This window comes from Polyodon spathula, chromosome 1 (assembly GCF_017654505.1).
Source record: "Polyodon spathula isolate WHYD16114869_AA chromosome 1, ASM1765450v1, whole genome shotgun sequence".
Classification (NCBI taxonomy): Eukaryota; Metazoa; Chordata; class Actinopteri; order Acipenseriformes; family Polyodontidae; genus Polyodon; species Polyodon spathula.
The window spans coordinates 107,913,475-107,933,940 of NC_054534.1; the positions used below are offsets into that span (position 1 = coordinate 107,913,475).

Below are 20,466 nucleotides of genomic sequence, written 5' to 3' on the forward strand. Positions count from 1 at the left end.
CTTCTGTGAATGAGAAGCGACAAATTGAAAGCCTCTCATACGCTCACATTTTACCAAACTTGGTCAAACACTGCGGGCATCTGTGTGATTTCCACTAATGTACATGCTGATGTAAGTCATGGTGATATACTTCTATGCTTTTTAATGACAGAGCAAATGTTGGTGACATACTTATGATTTTTCACATCGTTTTAGACATGAATGCTGTTAATTTAGCTGTTAAATGGGATTGTTTTATGGGTCCTTCTCTCTTTCCTGTTTGTTTTATTTACAGGCACTGATGGAGACGGCTGTAACTCGAGTGGTCCTCCCCATGCCTATCCTGGTGTTGCCTCCTATCATCATGTCCTTTCTGGAGAAGTTCGTACCTGGCATCACCAAAACCTTTGTTGTTTTAGACAGTTTTTTATAACTACATGTCAATTTTTCTTTATGATATAAGCACATGCACCCCCACGTATAACATACTGTGTCCCCTTTTCACTTTCTAGCTTCAGCTTTCTGAAGTTGTCCCGCTAGTATTTACTGCAGGAACATACTTGTGTGATGCACATTGTGACACATTTACTAACTTGGAGATCTCTTTTCAAACAATCTTATGCAGGGTAGAATGGAATTTAGAAATTGCTGGATCAAAGGAAACAAATGCATGCGAATTGCGCACTTTGGTGTTATTCATCTTTGTTCATAAGGTCATTTTATGGACTGCAGTCGTACAGTTGTAATCAAACGTTTACACACCTGGCTTGAGCAGTGATGTCAGACCTGGAAGAAACACACAGCACTGCGAGTGAATTGAAAGTAAATCCACAGCAGATTGGGATAATTGATATGCTCATTTTATTAAATCAAAAGATTTAACAAACACTTTGTAAAATAAAACAGCACAGTAGCCAAAACAGACAATCAAAACAAACGAACATGGAACAAACCAACAGGTATCATTCTGGTCCTCTAGCACATGTAGCAATTGTTTGTTATTTTGGTTCTCCTAACTCTCTCCCATTCTCCACTCACCCAGCATCCAACCTCGAGTGAGTGCTTCATGCCTCTATGTATTCAGTTGTGCTGGGATTCAATTACTAATTAATAATTCACTTGAACCCGGCACACTAATTTGTGCACTCCCTGTGTTCACATCTTAATACACACTTTATCTGCACATAAAGTGAGTGTTCAGTCGCTGTGCCTAAATACAACTATATATTTTTCATAACTTGTGATAACCCACACTCTGTGTACCAATACATATACACTAACATTAACACTCCCCATATAACATAAAACACGTAAATACGCACAGGAGCGGGGCACCCCACCACATACCTCCTCCAGCACATGGCCTCAATGACCAACTCCCTCCTTAAAGCCCCAAAAGTCTCTGTTCTCTATTCCTGGGTCAGGAACAGTAGCATCAAGGGGCCCATGGGTGGCAGTGTTGCCAGTAGCCATGCTGTCTGTGTCAAGGCTGGCTTCTCCAGCTGGGGTTATTCTGGCAGCGGAAAGCTGCTAATAGCACCACTGGCAGCAGAAAGACGGACACTGGTGGGGTATACTCCACCAGCAGCCACAACAAATCCACAGGGGTCAGCAGCAAACGACCTCAGGGCGACGGCTAACAGGCGTCCCCAGGCGTTGCAGACTCAGCACTCACTCATGGTCCCCCCTTCTGGATGCCAGACACTCATGATCCCTTCTGGATGTTCGTGCTCCCCCCTTCAGGGAGCTGGAAGCTTCTGCTCCCCCCTTCTCTGGGCCAGCAGCTCCTCCTCTTGGAGAGGGCAGCATGCCACCATGTGCCCATACTCGCCACATGCAAAGCACCATCCTCGCTCCTCAGACCACTGATAAGGTCCTCCAACCCGTCATCCCACTTGGGCGTTTGTCCCTGTCAGCCTCCATACAGCTTTCCTCCTCATGCCCATGGCGACAGCAGTGGCGCACCAGTCCTCCTCTTCCGCAGTGGAATACTCCTTTTGTACCCACCAGATAGGGTCGCAAGGCCGGATCACAGGGTTCACTTCCTTGCTTCCTCTGTCCCTCTGTTGGGCAGGTGCCTGAAGCGACACGTGGAAGGGGCATTGTACGGTGGTGTACCCAGGTTTGGTACAGGCAAGGCACCATAACCCTGCTTCCTCCTGTTTCTCCCACTTTTTTTCTCCTTCCCCAAAAAAATCACACACAAAAGAAAAAAAATATTCACCCGCAGTACCGTTCCTGGCCTGCGTCTACTTTTGAATTAGCATTTTTGGAGTTTTGCAAAAAAGATTTTTCCTATAATTATTTGTAGAAGTCATACATTTCCATTGGGAAATGTACATTTTTGACTACAACTGTATGTAAGTCACGCTCAAGATTTTTTTTTTCATAACTCTGGAAAACCGCTTGTCCAATTGTAATGAAAATAAGTTTTATTTAGCTTGATCTCCAGTTTAGAATTGACATGGCAATTGGTGTATGTTACTAACATAATTGCTATTTACTTTGTGCATACAAATGTTATGTTTTGAACCAGGAAAACCCACCATTCTCAAGCCTATAACTTATTTATTTAATTATTTTTGTCTTTCATTTTTGCAAGACGAGAATCAAACAGTAGGTATTAAAATGTCTCTAATTCAAGTCCTAAAGTCGTTTAGTCTGTAAAACTGATGCCTTTTGGGAAATTAGGAGTTAGAAAATACGTCTCCTCCTGTGTCCTCATGAATAAAAACTGAACATTGCAGGCTGGGCCGTTTCAGGTGACTACATCACACTCCTTTCCTCGGCCCATTCACTCTCAATTGCTTTCAGTGGAGCGTGATGAATGTGTTTACCCTCAAAGATAGATGAGAGTGATGAGAGGTGGCCTATGCTGTCCAGCTGGATAGCAGCTTCCAGAATTAGAGTAGTATGAGGCGCTTCCAAGCTGTTTGTGTTATTGGTGGTAGTAGTACTTGTGATAGTAGTAGAAGTCGTAGTAGTATTGGTATGAGCTGTAGAAATGCTTTTTAAAATGAATTCTCATATTTGGCAGTTTTGAAAACCTCTGTAAAAATGACAAATGCCTCATCAATGCATGTACAAGAATGTTTATTTTATTTTTTTAAAGACGTTACGTTTGAAGTTGATAAAAAAATGTTTATTCTCATTTCCCAGAGCACTGTTTAACTGAATATCATGTTTAAAAACAGTCCTTAAAGTTTTGTAAATAGGACCAAAAAAAAATCTCTTCATTGGTTTCTACTGAGATGTAAGGTTCGTTTTTAAGACATTACATATTTCAACACTGCTTTTCCCATACGTTGCTAGATATGCCGTGCAGTCTCCAGATTCCAGTGTCGTTGGAGCATAGAGTTAGACCCAGGGAGCGCTTGCCTTTTCAAAGTATGCGTCGAAAATCTGAAACGCAGCTCCTAACAGGGACTAAAAAAAATGTTAAATCCTTCCAAATTAACTTGACCTTTTTTTTTTTATAATTTGACCTCAGTAACTGCTTAGGAGTAGTATAATGTTCTATTGTTCTAGGTTTGTTTTTATTGTAATTTTGCCTTATGTACTTTGAGGTGCCCTGATAGAAAAAGCGCTGTTGCTGTTGTTTTTAGATGTTGATTATGAATTATTTAGGTGGTGTCTTTTGGTTTTAGTTCTTTAATTATTTGTGCAGTGCAGTAGGTTTGTCATTTGGAAAAAGTGATCCCAATTTTGCACTGGAGCCAAAACAGCCTGTGAAACTATAGCAGTTTGCATTGGTTATCTGCTGGCCCATCCTGAGCTGCAGCTGACACACGCCAGAGTATATTAATACCATCACGACTGGGACCTCATACCTAACCTTTATACCAAAGGGTTTTTTTTCTCTTGCTTTTGAAAAAGTAGTTCCCAATTAAGATATTACACCCCATGTGTTAATTAGCTTCTTAATCAAGACATAACTCTGCTTAATTAGGCTGTTGAAGCGTGGCAGGCAGACTGGGCCTGGTTTAAACCACGCTGAGATTGCACACCACGCTGTGCTGGTGATTAGATGCAAGCGGGCCACTCTTTGGCAGGAGGATTGCTGGGCACAAGTGGGCAGTAATTAGGGATGGAGTATTTTTAGAATTAAAAAGGGGTTTAGGAAGGGTGGTGAGGAGTCTCTTACTATAACACCATAGCTCAGCTAGATCTCTGTTCTACTGTCAGTTAAAATGATGGCGGTTAACGACATAATGAATTGCCTGTTTCAAACTTCCTTTAGCTACACAGTTTTGAAAATAAACATGATGAATGTTATAGCAAAAATGTATTTTAATTCCATAAAGTCAATATCTGGTACTACTTTGGATTACAGAAAGTTCCCAGTTTCTATGCCTTACTGTCAGGTAATCTTTTTACTGAACATATGTCAGTCAATACAGGAAGCAACTGGTTGGTTAATGATAGGAAATAAGCCGTTTTGAAGGGGTGGGGAAAATGTCACCATCCAGGTAAAGTGTCCAATGATAACTGTCTGAAAACAACAGTTGCAAACAAATTTCTTTAACCTAGTGTAGTACCAGATGTCATGTTAAACAAATACATCTGTACAATTGTTTGTTTCTTTCAGAAGTACACATTTGAGAGCACTAATCTCGGACTGTTTCATCACTGTGACACTAGGTATTCTACGATTAGGGCTGACAGGAATGCACAAAGCCGTCCCTCAGCGTTTGTTTTTTATTTTGTGTTCCAGGTTGCCTCTGCTCCAGTCCCGGAGGAGGCTGGTCCTTCCGGTACACAGCCTTGTGTGCCTCGCCACCTTCGGACTCGCTCTGCCTCTCGCCATCAGCCTCTTCCCTCAGATGTCAGAGGTAAAGTGGTGCAGATTTACACACACAGACGTACACACGGAGCCAGTCCAGTGCACGGGCCACATGAGTAACTGCAACACTGCTGGGGGGGGGGGTCTACAAGGTGGTACTGTAGCCCCCTTTTATTCCCCCTTTTTTCACTTTCCTGTACAAAAGTCAATGAATCTCACATCAGGTATGTTTCAGATCTTCTCTAGGTTATTTAAGTTGCCTAAGTGCTGAGGGAAGTTATGGTGGAATTGCAACCTTAGTTTTGGCTGCAAATGACTGTGTCCTATTTTGAGGAGAGTTAAGTTAGACATGCCATAATCAGAGCAGTGAAATCTCACTCAGGCTGTGAAGCTCAGCACTTAAAAAATGGAACTTTATCATCACTGGGTAGGAAAACACTAAGAAACTCATTATTTTTAGGCTTCAGTTTATTTATTTTTCCTGTTTATAGTGAGGGCTGTATTTGCAGCATTAACAGTTACGTTTAGTTGCTGTTAACAAAAACAGAGTAAATTATCATAACAATATATTTAATATAATAATAGTATAGTTAATATCACAATATAGTTAACATAGCAATTAATATAACAATATATAGTATATATAGTTAAAGAAGAAATAAAAGGAACAAGCAGATGATGCCAGTTAAAAATGCTTAAATACAAAGTAAGCCCTCAAATGATGACAATGGCTCTTAATGGGTTAAAGCAGTCCGACAGGAATAGGTGTTATATCCAGATGTGGTTACTTTAGTATTGAACACACTTTCACACACACACACATCCATGCATTATGTTTGCTGGTCTGAAGGTTAGTCCTACTCGTACAAGCTTTCTGCAGAAATAACGGCTTGTTGGTTTTGGTTCCAGTTTTGTAAAACAAGCAGGAGTACATTTACAAAAACGTTTTGCAAACGGGCCCTGCAATTTCAAAACGGCTTCACATCAGGCATGATTAATCTTTCAAAATACTTCTCTTTGACTCCAACTGGCTGTGTCTACGTTATTCAAATAGATTTGCAAGGGAGAATGGGAAATATTGTCACGTTCTTAGTCCTCTGTTTCTGAGTGAAACAGTAAAATAATCTCTCTGTGGGTCTAAAGGTTGCAGGGGTTCAGTTTAATCCCTAAACTGCAAAGCACGATCTACAGGACCTGGGAGAGGATTCGGACTGTATCACGTTCACATCCTCACCGCATGACTGTTAATTAGGGCTTTCATGTTTACTGTACGTGGACTGTACTTCAGGTCATGCTTATTTCAAATGCGTATAAGGTGGCTGCTGGCCATTCTGATTTGCATTGTCATGATCCTGACAATTGATGCTACATGTGTGCAGTGCTGAGAGGGGCCCCCAAAAACGACAAGAAACTTTGTGACCTGAGCCGTTGTGTCATGTCTGTGGCGCCCTGATTTTCGGTTCCAGTCTCCCTATTTCGACCCAGCCATCGTTTCCAGATTATATTACCCATACAAAATGTTTTTAAATAAACGTAATACCCATTCAGCTTTCTACAGACCTGACTGACAGCAAATCTGCTGATCGGAACATGAAAAATATCAATCATTTAGATGTTTTAAGGCCACATTTCCAAGCCTAGTTTAAAAAATATGGAAGGACTGCAATGAATGCTACTAAATGGAAAATGCCTGTACCATTACATAACTCAAACTTGTGTCTCGGGTCAGCAGGTAAACCTGTATCTAGAGACCTCATGAGGCAACCTGGATCATAAGGGGAAATCAGACCATTAGGATCATCTCATCGTTACGAGTAAACCTTTAAGATCAGTTCTGCGCTCAATAGGGAAACAACGTGAAGACTTTAAAATGGCAGAGACGTGTTTATTCACTTTGATGCAGGTCAAAATAAGCCGCATTGAACTGCAGTGCCTTTGAGTGAAAATAGATTTGATTACCAGGTACAGATTTCAGTGTACAATCTCTCTTCACAACCCATAACATTTAGAAAGGAGGAGGGGGTCTGCTGTAAAAAGTGGGTCTTCTTATCAACACACACAGAGTTGATAAATCACTAGGTCAACACCTCCTTTGAAAGTGTACGAACTCCTGTACCGTACATGCCGCTTCTGAGTGCCAGCATTCACGCTGTTTCTTAGTGAAACAAGAAAAAAAAAAAAGCGAAACAAATTCAGCTGCCAGGTGATTAATCCCCCCCCCCCCCCCCCCCCCCCCACACTTCCTTTGTCTGCTGTACCTGTGCCAGCTGTTGACAAATTCACCACGTAGTAATTGGAGGCATTTTTTGACGCGCCCGCCAAGCATTTCCTGATGACTCTGAGACACTTGGCAAGCCCCCTTCTCTCTTTCTCTCTTCCTACGTCTCCTTACCCTGTGGCCATTCCGTTCTCGCCCTCACGCTGTCCCGTGGAGAGTGAGGCAGCCGGGTGATTTGTTCGTTCCTCCACAAACAGGAAAGCAAAGAGAGAGAGAGAGAAGGTCTGCACTGCCTCCCTCCACACATTTCCCCCAGCCCCCTGCAAGGCCGGCAAGATCCAGAAACCAATTGTGTTAAAGACGTGTGCAAGAGAAAATGAAACTTCATTAGGGTTAGTAATGTCTGGGCAAAAAAGACACTTTTTTCCTGGATTTTTTCTTACAATTCTGTAGTAAGGGACGGGGAGGGTGTTATCCTGACAAATTGTATATCTTAAATAATAATACTGTCCTTGTTCCATTCCCCGGTGGGGGGATGGTTGACTAGGCGACACAATACAATATGTACAAATACAATGCCATTTGCAAGACAAAGGTTAACATTGAGCGACAATTCAATCACCAACAATCTGCACCAGGACAAGGTTGTAGGTTATATGAAAGTAACCAAAAAATGGTGAGAATGGGAGAGGTCCCCCTCTAGAGTGTCTGGACATGAAAGGCGACGTGAAACTTGATAAGGACAAGTTATCAAGAGTCACAGAACTAGAAAGTATATGGACCGTTTGTCTGTCTGTATATCACATTTTTCGATGGATTTAGCTCCAAATAATTGACATTTTCTTGATACTGATAGTGCTAAATGATGTATTTACAGTGTGGCGAGGCATGTACTGTATGTCACTGACATTGACTTGTAGTGATTACTCACAAGCTTCTTGTTCTGAGCGAGTCTGGTCAGCGGAAAGACCTGGCTCAGGCAATGTTTCATTAAAGCTCTTGTATTGTTGTGGTATTCAAAATGATTTCTGTTAACAGACTAACAGACCCCCCCCCCCCCCCCCCCCCACCCCACCCCTTTTTTTTGAAGGGCTTTGCAATCCAACACGCACAAAGGAACAGAAGCAGAAAATAACACGACACATGCACCGTGCACAAACACTACGGCACTTGGAGGTGTGTGCAGATGGCTTTGTGTTGTTGTCATGACTTGATGAAACAAAAGTAATTTACACCCCCAATCAAGATTCATTTACACTCTCCGATCACAACACTGCAGGTAATAATATGGGGAAAAAACAGAAACATTTTGATTCTAAAAGTTGAAAAAAAGAAACAGCAGTGCAACTTGTGATCAGATCTGAATTTCAATTTCAGTCACTCTGGGCAAGATTGCAGATCTGATTGACTCTCAAAGAGTGTTGATAGTGGGGGATTGCTTGACAGGTGCTTTTGTATTCATGTTTACTGCTGTGTTCAGGAGGAACAGACACTAGTGTTAACCCTACTGGAGAACACTCCTTATTTCCACTCCCAACTACCCTGATGGAAACAATAAGGACAGCTCTCCTTTATTGAAATAGATTCTTCATGCCTGTGCTGTAGTGGTTCAAATCACTAGACAAGACACGTCTGTGTTCTATTTGCAGCGTGGTCCAATAGTATATAGATTTTTTTCGGGTTTGTAGGGCTGTCTAAGACAAGGATGTTAAATAATTGAGGCAGACTTCAGACTCCAAGTGCACTATGCGCACCCTTTAGTTGTAGCTAGGGCTGTGTTTGTTCACGGTAAAAAAAGAAAAAAGTATTCCTTCACAGCATTGCTTGGTCTAAAGATAGGTATTTCGCGATTTAAACATAATATTTATTAAAGCAGAAAAAATTGTGTTGAAACATACAAAATGGATTATTATACACCAGATATTCCTAAATCTTTAAATGCTAACCTGAAAAACAGAAAATGCTAAATTTATGGAATCCTTTTTTTGTTTTCACCTTTTGAAGACATTCTATTTTCACCATCAGTGAATTAGCAACAAAATAAAAACATAATTAATTGTAAAAATAGCGACAGATATGTGAAACGTGCCCTTCTTGTACTGGACAGAGCAATCTTTAGAGGAAATACTTGAGATCTGCGATGAAGCTGGTGTCTTTTTGGTTGAAGACGTTTTAAAGAAATCATGCAGCTCTCTGCAGTGTGCGTTCAATCATTTACCGGAAGCAAACCGAACCAGCTGCCAGGTTCCTAATACAGTGTAACAGAGTGTGTCAACTGGGGAAAAACTTGCTGGGTTTAAATACCTTATACGAGATATATACACGCACACACACACACACACAGACACACACACACACACACACACACACACACACACACACACACACACACAGACACACACACACACACACACACACACACACAGTGGCTTGCAAAAGTATTCAGATCACTGACCAATTCTCTCATATTACCGAATTACAAACGGTACATTGAAATTTCATTCTGTTTGATATTTTATTTTAAAACACTGAAACTCAGAATCAGTTATTGTAAGGTGACATTGGTTTTATGTTGGGAAATATTTTTAAGAAAAATTAAAAACTGAAATATCTTGCTCGCATAAGTATTCAACCCCTGTGCTGTGGAAGCTCCCAGTTTGCACCAATGAAAGAAATTGCCCTAACGAGGACACAGTTACCTTACCATTGGCCTCCACCTGTGAACCATAAAAGTTGCTGTCACATTTTCTGGATAAAAACCCACTGTTGAAGGATCATTGGTAAGACTGTGAATCTGAAGGAAAATGAAGATCAAAGAGCATTCTACATAAGTTAGAGATAAAGTAATACAAATGCATAGATTAGGGAAAGGGTACAAAATAATATCCAAGTGTTTGGATGTCCCATTGAGCACAGTTGGATCAATAATCAGGAAGTGGAAGCTGCATCACACCACCCAGGCTCTGCCAAGAAAAGGCTGTTCCTCAAAACTCAACGCTCAAACAAGAAGGAGACTTGTGAGAGAAGCCACAGAGAGGCCAACAATCACTTTGAAGGAGCTACAGAGTTCAGTGGCTGGGAGTGGAGTGATGGTGCACCAGTCAACCATATCAAGAGCTCTGCATAACACTGACCTTTATGGGAGGGTGGCAAGAAAGAAGCCATTACTCAAAAAGTACCATCTGAAAGCACGTCTGGAGTTTGCCCGAAAGCATGAGAGTGACCCAGCTGTGATGTGGGAAAAGGTTTTGTGGTCAGATGAGACCAAGATAGAGCTTTTTGGCCAAAACTCAAAGCGCTATGTGTGGCGCAAACCTAACACTGCCCATGCCTCAAGACACACCATCCCTACAGTAAAGTATGGTGGTGGCAGCATCATGCTGTGGGGATGCTTCTCATCAGCAGGGACTGGGCATCTTGTTACAATTGAAGTAAGAATGGATGGAGCAAAATGCAGGAAGATACTGCAAGAGAATCTGCTTCGGTCTGCTAAAAAACTGAAGCTTGGGAGGAAATTTACCTTTCAGCAGGACAATGATCCCAAGCACAAGGCCAAAGCAACATTGGAATGGCTCAAGAACAAAAAGGTGAATGTCCTACAGTGGCCCAGTCAAAGTCCTGATCTCAATCCCATTGAGAATCTGTGGCACTATTTGAAAATTGCGGTCCACAAGCGTCGTCCAACCAACCTGAACAACCTGGAGCAAATCTGCCAAGAAGAACGGGCCAAAATCACTCCGACACTGTGTGCAAAGCTGGTACATACTTACCCCAAAAGACTTAAAGCTGTTATTGCAGCGAAAGGTGGTTCTACGAAATATTAATGTGTGGGGGTTGAATACAGTTTTACAGTTTTTTATTTTTCTTAACAATATTTCCCAACATAAAACCAATGTCACCTTACAATAATTGATTTTGAGTTTAAGTGTTTTAAAATAAAATATCGAACAGAACGAAATTTCAATGTACCATTTGTAATTCAGTAATATGAGAGAATTGGTCAGGGGTCTGAATACTTTTGCAAGGCACTGTATATATGTACATTTCACGGAAATGATGCAATCCATGATAACTTCCATTCATTCTTACTAATTCTTTGTCTCTCGCATATCGTTTTTTTTTTTTTTTTTTTTTTTTTTTTTTTTTTTTTTTTTTTTTTTTTTTTTTTGCACACTGGCTTTGTAAGGTAACACTCTACCACTGCTCTCTCCAAAAAACAGGTGGACTGATTTACTGTTATGTAATTTTCCCTTGGCCACTGAGTGGAATGTATTTACAACCCTGAATTTCTTTACAGACAAATCTATTGAATACAAGAAGAGGTAACACTTGACATGAAGTGTCTCTAATGACTGTGTATTTACATAGTAGTTACTTAGTAAATACATGTGTATTTACATAATTATAATATGCTTAATATATAAAACCTAACTGTGATACAATTGTGTACTAGCATATATAGTGCAAAAAGATGTACATGTTAAGGACATTGTAACTATGCATAGTAACATTGTAATTGTGTGTAAGTACACATGTAACTACTCTGTAAACACACAGATATTAGAGACACTTAATGGAATGTGTTTCCCAAGATGATGGGAGAACATAGCATCTCCGTAGCAGTGGTGCTGATCCTTTTTAGATTGAAATGACTGACTGTCAGAAACACGAGTATCGATCATTGTGTGAGTAAAAGCAAGTGATGTGGTAATGGTGATTGTTTCATCCCTAACCAGGCTGAATTTTCTCATTGCATGTATGATCCATTTGGATAAAGTGAAGTTCTAAACTACTGTAGCATGTGGCATTGTTTGAGTGTTTGAATTTGCCGTGCCACACAATAGTAAACTGTATGAGCTTCTGCAATTATCCCACTGCAGCACAGTGTCTTGCTTCAAGACACTTTTTTAACTGCCAAGACACTTTCTGGGCAGAGAAATATACAGCATTTGTCAGAAGAAAACCGGTTCTTTGTTAGCGACAAAATAATTGACCCAGCTGGAGATTACAAGGGGGGGCGAGAGGCTCCCATGGAGATTTTAACACTGTTTTTTATCTTTTGGACAGAGTGTGTGCAGCGTGCAGTGAAGGCAGATGCCTGGCCTCCATGTACAGTGCTGCCAGTCACTGCTGTCCCCAGCCCTGCTGTTGGGAGTGTCTGTCTCACTAACAAGTCGGTGTACAGCCCCGAGGCAGACACTGCTGTGGCATGTTCTGAGGAACTTTACCATCATCTAGATACCACGTCTTTTCTGAATGTAGCATTCCCGTCTGCACATACCTCAGTGCTTTCATTTTTTAAATCGGGCAAAGTCTACACTTAAAAATACCAGAGGTAAGAGGGAACAATAGCTGAATGCCTTGTCTAGTGTGATAGCTTTTTATTCAGGTTCTCTGAATAACTAGCAGACCATTGCTGGCTGATCTCCAAGTCCAGTCAAGGTTGTAGAATGCAAGTAAATCACTAAAATAGGCAGGGCCACAACTAAGCCCAATGATTGCATCCCAGATATGGATAACTGTTATTTCTATATGAATTGCTTTGTCTGAAAGATTTGCAGGAGTAAATATAATTTTATGCACAGACATTCACATTGCTTTTTAGCGATTATATAATGGGGGCACCTGACGTATGTCACACAAGTGACTGTAAGCGACTCAGGGATACCACGATATTAGTACGTAAGGGGTCTGAGAGGGACGAAGGGGGAATCAATGTCTATTCCCCACTCATTCTGTTTCAATGTGGGTGAGACCATAGTGTTGATTGCCAGTGTGTGCTCAAGCTTTTGGTAAGAAAATGTTCCATTATAGATAAAGTGTAATGGCAAAAGAGAGCTGAAGTGTTTAAAACAATGCATTGCTTCTTTTGTTTTAAGCTCGTGGGTCATTATTTGTATTACCTGACAAGTCAAAAGCCATCATGGAGAGGGAAAGGGTTAACTGCGACAGAAAGAAAGAAAATAATTTGAAACAGGGCAGCTGAACACACACACACACACACACACACACACACACACACCAAGCAACACATACACACAAGCAACACACACACACACACACCCCACATCTGTTCAGGATAGCACAATGCAAGGAACTGCTCACATGTTTAAATGGAAGTTTTCTCTTAATTTTTTCTTCTCTTCTCACCACACCTGCATCATCACCTCGACAGCCTCTGCTTCTCTCTGTGTTGTTGTTGTTTCATTCTGTCGCCGAGCTATTTGAAGTGGTGATTAGAGCCACAAAACATTTTAGGGAGGTTTAAAAGATGATTAGCATTTCATTATTACTGTAAATAGCTTGGGCTACCATATGGTGACAAAACCAAACATATGTGCCACTCGGAATGTCACAAAGCTCTATACCCCCGAATGCACCGGCAGCAGCTTTAGCATTTTATTTTTTTATTTTTATGTATTCATGATACCTCACGAAGTTATTAAGAACTACCCCCCCCCCCCCCCCCCCCCCCCTCCCCCCCCCCCCCCCATGCCATCTGTTAGTATAGCAAAAATAATATGCCTGAGTTCCAGAACCACAGCAGAAACTTAAAGCTACAGTGCCCCGTATTTATGCTTACTCTGTACAGGAAATAAACTGTGTTAGCTTCCAGTTCCAGTGTGTTTACATACCTGAGTTCTGGGTTCAAATACAGGTGCACCCCCCTACGAATAAGGGTTACGAATGCAAATTTACAGGCTGTGCTGCAGCTTAACCCTTTAGGGTGCAAGGGACATATGTGTCCCACAGACAAAATGATGCTAACTTTCTTAATGTTGCAATGAGGTGCATGAAACAGGGTTTAAAATGTACTGACAGGTTGGATCTGGTCATCTAAATGATGGATTTCAGTTAGAAGTAGATATGGCATGTGTATGATGTCTCTTACTGCAGTTTGGGCGAGGTGACCTCTGTGTTGTATGTTCCATATACGGAATGACATCTGTACACAGAATTTTCACAAACCCTATACAGTGATAGATTAATTTCTCATACATGATTTTATGTTTTTCATAGGCAGTGATTGTGTACGCTGTCTCTGATAGTGTTATAAGAAACGACTCTTCACAATACAAATTCTTTAACTTGACATGTAAAGTTCTTGCCGCTAGCAAAGAACAGCAAAACAAGTTATACCTGTCTGTGTTTAACTGTGTTTGAATGGTCAATAATCTGATTCTCATGTAAGCAGGTATTTTGTACAGTGTTTATCAATTCTGTTTTCCATATCAATAAAGCTTCTGTCTCTCTGGAATTGTTCTGAAAGAATGAAAGAGAAAGAAAGACTTTAGTTTACAATTACTCTTGTACTGCATACCACATGCCCACACCTAAGAGGCCCATTCTCAATTTAAAAAGTAGGATTAAAAATGGTTTTGCTGGTAATTCCCTTATAAAAGTTTACCAGGGTAAATTTGCACGGTAGTAATGAGGTTTCTCCATGCTTTGTGTAAACTTGTATAGGAGTTTAAACAGTATAAACTGACTCACGTGGTAATCCCAGAGCTACATGCACAAGAAAATATTCTGAAAAGCTGTAGAGCAAAGTGAGATTATTAATTAGCACCTGGCTCCATTCCTAAGTGACTCAGGCATGGGCTGCTTGGCCCAACTAAATCACAAGCACATGCTGTTGGTGGCTGAGTGGGAAGATAGCTCACTTCATCACTTCATGGTCTTGGAATCGAATGTTTGAATTCACCTGGGCATCATCCAGGCCTTCTGTACCCACGGACACTCCTGCTTGCTGGGTTTGTGGAGATGTGATTCACCTGGGCATCACCGGGACCTTCTCCACCCGCTGACACTCCTGCTTGCTGGGTTTGTGGAGATGTGATTCACCTGGGCATCACTGGGACCTTCTCCACCCGCTGACACTCCTGCTTGCTGGGTTTGTGGAGATGTGATTCACCTGGACATCACCGGGACCTTCTCCACCCTCTGACACTCCTGCTTGCTGGGTTTGTGGAGATGTGATTCACCTGGGCATCACTGGGACCTTCTCCACCTGCTGACACTCCTGCTTGCTGGGTTTGTGGAGATGTGATTCACCTGGGCATCACCGGGACCTTCTCCACCCTCTGACACTCCTGCTTGCTGGGTTTGTGGAGATGTGATTCACCTGGGCATCACTGGGACCTTCTCCACCCTCTGACACTCCTGCTTGCTGGGTGCGTGGAGATGTAATTCACCTGGGCATCACTGGGACCTTCTCCACCCTCTGACACTCCTGCTTGCTGGGTGCGTGGAGATGTAATTCACCTGGGCATCACTGGGACCTTCTCCACCCTCTGACACTCCTGCTTGCTGGGTTTGTGGAGATGTGATTCACCTGGGCATCACTGGGACCTTCTCCACCCTCTGACACTCCTGCTTGCTGGGTTTGTGGAGATGTGATTCACCTGGGCATCACTGGGACCTTCTCCACCCTCTGACACTCCTGCTTGCTGGGTTTGTGGAGATGTGATTCACCTGGGCATCACTGGGACCTTCTCCACCCGCTGACACTCCTGCTTGCTGGGTTTGTGAAGATGTGATTCACCTGGGCATCACTGGGACCTTCTCCACCCGCTGACACTCCTGCTTGCTGGGTGCATGGAGATGTAATTCACCTGGGCATCACTGGGACCTTCTCCACCCGCTGACACTCCTGCTTGCTGGGTGCATGGAGATGTGATTCACCTGGGCATCACTGGGACCTTCTCCACCCGATTCCATGGTATATTTATCAAAGAGGGGCATAGGCCTTCATCACAACTCATTCTACAGTGCACAATGGTGAGTCATCTCATCATCAGAAGGCAGGCACGGCAGACATGTGAAATCTGCTGGCCACCCCCTCATTACATTATGTACCAGTCATTTCCAGCCATGGTGTTTCGTACAGATATAAAATGTTGTTCTGCATCGTTTCAGTCGTCAGATCCTGGTGACTTTTCAAAAATTAAAAGCACCCCTGTGGACCATACATAGCAACACTCAGCCCCCAAATTACTGGCTTGTAACCCTGACAATAGGAACAGTCGTCCAAAGAGCAGTAGAATGCTGTATCTGTTACAGATGTCAGTTGATACATGATATACAAAAACAGGCAGATTTGTTTTTCCCCTGTCTTTTCTGCACTGACAAAGAACTTAACCTGATCAGTAATCAAAATGTACACACTTATCTTAAAATATATTGTTGATAAATCAGAGTTGGGCAAGCAGAATATAACCCTAACCCTAACCCTACCGCAATACTTTTCAGTGGTGCAGAATCTAAAATCCATAACATTTAAATATTGCGTCAGGTACTTATCGATTTATTTTTGTTTTGTGTGTGTGTGCTGCAGACAGTTGCAGTTTGACCAGGTCTTCAGATCTTCTCGTCCGCTCTCGCCCAGGATCTTGTTCTACCCTAGTCCTTCATCAGGGCAGGGCTTCACAATTCTGGTCCACTGGGTCCTAATGAGTCAATTATTTAATGGTACCTATAAAACCTGGACAGGACTCTGGTGCTAAAGCAGGCTTGTTGATCCAGTGGTTAAAGAAAAGAGCTTGCTACCAGGAGGTTCCTGGTTCAAATCCCAACTTGGCCACTGACTCACTCTCTTAACCTCCTTGTGCTCTGTCCTTTGGATGAGATGTAAAACTGAGGTCCTATTGTAAGTGACTCTGCAGCAGCTGTTGATTCATACTCGTTCACTCCTAGTGTCTAAGTTTTTTTTTGGCTAAAAGTGTCTGCTAAATAACTAATTAATACAAATAATAATTAATAAGATATAACAGCAAGATTACAGTATCACTAAGCAGTGGTCTCTTCTCATTGAACAGATTGAGGTGTCCAAACTGGAGCCTGAGATCGCCACGGCAACCAATGACAAGACGGTCATTTACAACAAGGGTTTGTAGGCAGTGGAGGGTGAAGTCAAGGCACTGCCAATCAACATCAGGCAACCAGCTACCCGCCACCAAACTCAGACAAGAGGATCGAAACGAGGACGCTGAACAGTGTTAGGGTTAGATTGTTTTGTTTCATCAGTGTTAGACAATAGGGTTAACAACTTACATGGTACTGAGCACTTTCAGAATGTACAGTCTAATATAGTTTGTGTTCTAGGCCAAAAGTTTACTAACTTACAGGAACACTCCCATGTGAACTGTACTGTAGAATACAGAGCTACTTTGATGATGGTAATGGCCATACATTCTTAATAGATTCAGGCACACACACACACACACACACACACACACACACACATTGATTTAAAACTAACGGCAAGCTCAACAAATCTTCAATGTGAGTAAGTAGTGGATGGGTTAGTAGGGTTAAAAGGATGAGGGTCTATAAAATGAACCAAAAATGAAAGATTTATTGTGAAAGTACTCTTTTCATATTTTAATTGGGATGGAGATAAAAACTCCTATTGCATAGCAGTTTCATCCAATTCAGGTTTTAATATGTGCTTGATCAGCCCCCGTGCATAACAAGCTCAGGATCAAACTGCTATGCAATAGGAGACTTATTTCCATCTCTGTTTTAATATTTTTCACATCTCAAAATTACCTAGAAATGTGCAAGTGCACCTACATAGGAGTCGATACACATGGAAACAATATGAAAGTGTCAATCAGCAAGTTTCAAACACATCCTGTTGTAGTTCCAGTAATGGTGAAGCAACTTCCATAGTAAATATCTCATTTTTGACTTAAGTATGCTGGAATCTACATCATGAGAAATGAGTTACACAGATACACCTTTTCTCTTTGGAGATACACCTAGCAAATGTCTCACAGGCGAGTACAATTTGAGCGAAAGGAAACAATCAAGAAAACAAAACTCTCCACGTATGTCACTATTATATAGTTCTACAACAAGAGGAGTTTTTTATTTCAGATTGAGAGTGACACAAACCCTACCTCTCCTGCACTGCACTGCTGCTCTAGTACCTCGTTTTCATGCACCACTCAACCCAGTTCAAAACCCTGCTGCCAATCTCACTTGCCCCTGATTTTTTTGTGTGCTTTCCCAAAGCGGGCCAAAGCAGCGTGGGTGGAATTACGTCACAACCCTGACAAGTCATGTGACGAGTGTCCGGAAACGTTTAATACACATTCAGGGTGAGACAGTTTCTCTGTGTTTTAATATTCTTGTAGCATTTTTTGAGAAGTGAAGCAATAGCGTCCATACTTTTGGTTTTGTATACACATTATTGCGACCTTAACCGCAAGGTTTGCTGGGTAAGAACCGCCAATATCTGCCGAAAACTCACATTCCATGGATAGTTTTCCTTCAAGTCGGGGAGACTATCAATGGGGGTTCAGGGGGAATGTGGGACAACCCGGATCAGCTCAGATTGACGGTCAGTACTGCAAATGGAAACAAGGTATAGCAGCCTCTTTAATCCTGGATTCTGTTCATTGAGAAAATTGATAACGATTGCCATTGAAGATATGCGGTGAAGGACTGAAGGCTTGCCAGACATGTCTTAATAACAAGCACTGGAAAGAACAGCTAACCAGTAAATCAGTCTTAATGTGCCAGAATGTTTTTTAGAGGAAAGTTGCAACAAGGTTGCGTAACATAATACCCTACACTAAACCTCACCTCTGTGAATCAACACTGAGCTGAAAAGTGGCTGCCAGGAATGATTTAAACTGTGAAAATACCTGGGATGCAATCACAGCTGTGACATGAACTAATCCTGGCTTTTTTTCTTTTCATTATAATTTTTATTTTTTATTTTATTTTAAGAATACACATGCATGAAATTCTGCAGAAATATTAATGTTGGTTAACCAATTGTTTTCAGATATGGAGTCATAATGGATTAATTAATTTGTTGTTTGCAATTATTTCTGCATAATTTCTTCTGGGGCCTTTCAAACTTGGGTAACACTTTACATTGTGTCTTTAATTACTGTGTATTTACGTAGTAGTTACTTAGTAAATACATGTATACTTACACATAATTACCATGTTATTATGTGTAGTTACAATGACAATGTACTTAATTTGTAAGTAAAAAAGCATGCTCAAACTCTAACCCTTTTCTGATACAAATGTGAACTTACTATTATGCAAAACTATTTAGACATGAAGTATATTGTAACTATGCATAATAACATTGTAATTGTATACATGTATTTACTAAGTAACTACAGTCAAACCTTTATTTAACGACCACATGGTCTAAGCGACCACTTGAAATTCCTCCCAGTGATATTTGTGCTTTTGTTGAACTGTATCAAGCGACCACAATTCTCTTACCCAGCAACGGACTCAAAGCTGTATTAAGCACCCTTACACAAGGCTATTGTATTACGAACAATATTGTTTTAAATGGTACGTCCTAAATTCAAAGGAATACGGTAATCATGTTTATGCGTAATCAATAAAATAACAGCACTCTCTTGTAAAGGAAGAGAGAAGATGTGGAGAAACAAAAGGTTGTCCCTAGATGACGGAATTTAAGTTATTAAACTTGTAAAGACAGTAAGTGCCAGAAAAACTGCTGGAAAAACAGTATTTTGAAATGGAAAGAACTAGGCCTTGAAGTTTTAGGTTTTTATTTTTGTTCATGTGACCATGCTTTGAGACGATTCAATGTCTTAATTAAACTGTTAATTACTAAATAGTCGCTTCTGCTGATTTTGTTTCACTTTCTTCATTATTCGAACACAACAGCGAGCAATGACATTAATCACTTCCTCCAGGTGCTACTTTTCATTCTCGCATTTGCCTGGGAACTAGGTAGCTAATTTAATAGAATGTTTCCAGAATTAGGATGTAGCCGCTTAAGATTTAAAGGCAAACCGTTGAAAGAAGTTTTGTGAATGCATTATCTAAATGAGTGTGATTCAATTGCATGCTTCCTTTTGTTCATATTAGATTTTCTGGCTTTACAGTTACAAGAAAGCATAGAAAAATAGAAAATTAAGTTAAGTTATGGGCTATCATTTATGAGACCATCTGTGTTAAGAGGCCACTATTAGACTGTCCCTTGAGTGGTCTCTTAATACAGGTTTGACTGTACTATGTAAATACACAGTAATTAGAGAGACAATATAAAGTGCTACACAATTATAGCTTTATTGTTTGGGTTTAGTTTCTGAAAAAAAAAAAAAGTAGAAAAAGTAGCCAGTAAAGCTACCAGTTATAAATAACTGAAATGGTAATGCTGTTTAAAATCTTAAATTGTTTCTTATTTTCTTGTTTACTGTGTGCTCCCTTCTGGTGGAATTGCAGGATGCCTACTACAGCAGGGCTGTATGGCTCGGAAGTTACAATTGTTAGCAGTTTCCCCTGCACAGGGGAAAGTTTCCACCATGTGGTTTGCCATGTTTTATAACCTCCTTGGTCCTTCTGTTCAGCATATGGAAAAGTTTTCATTTGAAATTTCCGAGAGCCAGAGAGCCCTCGGGTACGGACGTTCACAATACTGAATATTCAGTATTTTGTGGTCCCCAATATCTCATATTTTGTATGTTTTTGTGGCATT

At 41.1% G+C, this 20,466-nt stretch overlaps 1 protein-coding gene across 3 annotated transcripts in view; it reads left to right on the forward strand.

Moving 5' to 3' along the window:
* LOC121307125 (sideroflexin-5-like) overlaps positions 1 to 19,290 on the forward strand; it is a 56,406-nt gene extending 37,116 nt beyond the window's left edge. For 2 of the 3 annotated variants that reach the window (XM_041240293.1, XM_041239618.1), the window contains 3 exons: positions 275 to 360; positions 4,694 to 4,811; positions 16,799 to 19,290. In XM_041240293.1, the coding sequence (XP_041096227.1) occupies positions 275 to 360; positions 4,694 to 4,811; positions 16,799 to 16,876 (282 nt within the window). In that variant the 3' untranslated portion in view covers positions 16,877 to 19,290. The remainder of the gene's footprint in view (positions 1 to 274; positions 361 to 4,693; positions 4,812 to 16,798) is intronic. The other variant, XM_041241038.1, reaches the window with a different exon arrangement.
* The last annotated feature ends 1,176 nt before the right edge of the window (positions 19,291 to 20,466 follow it).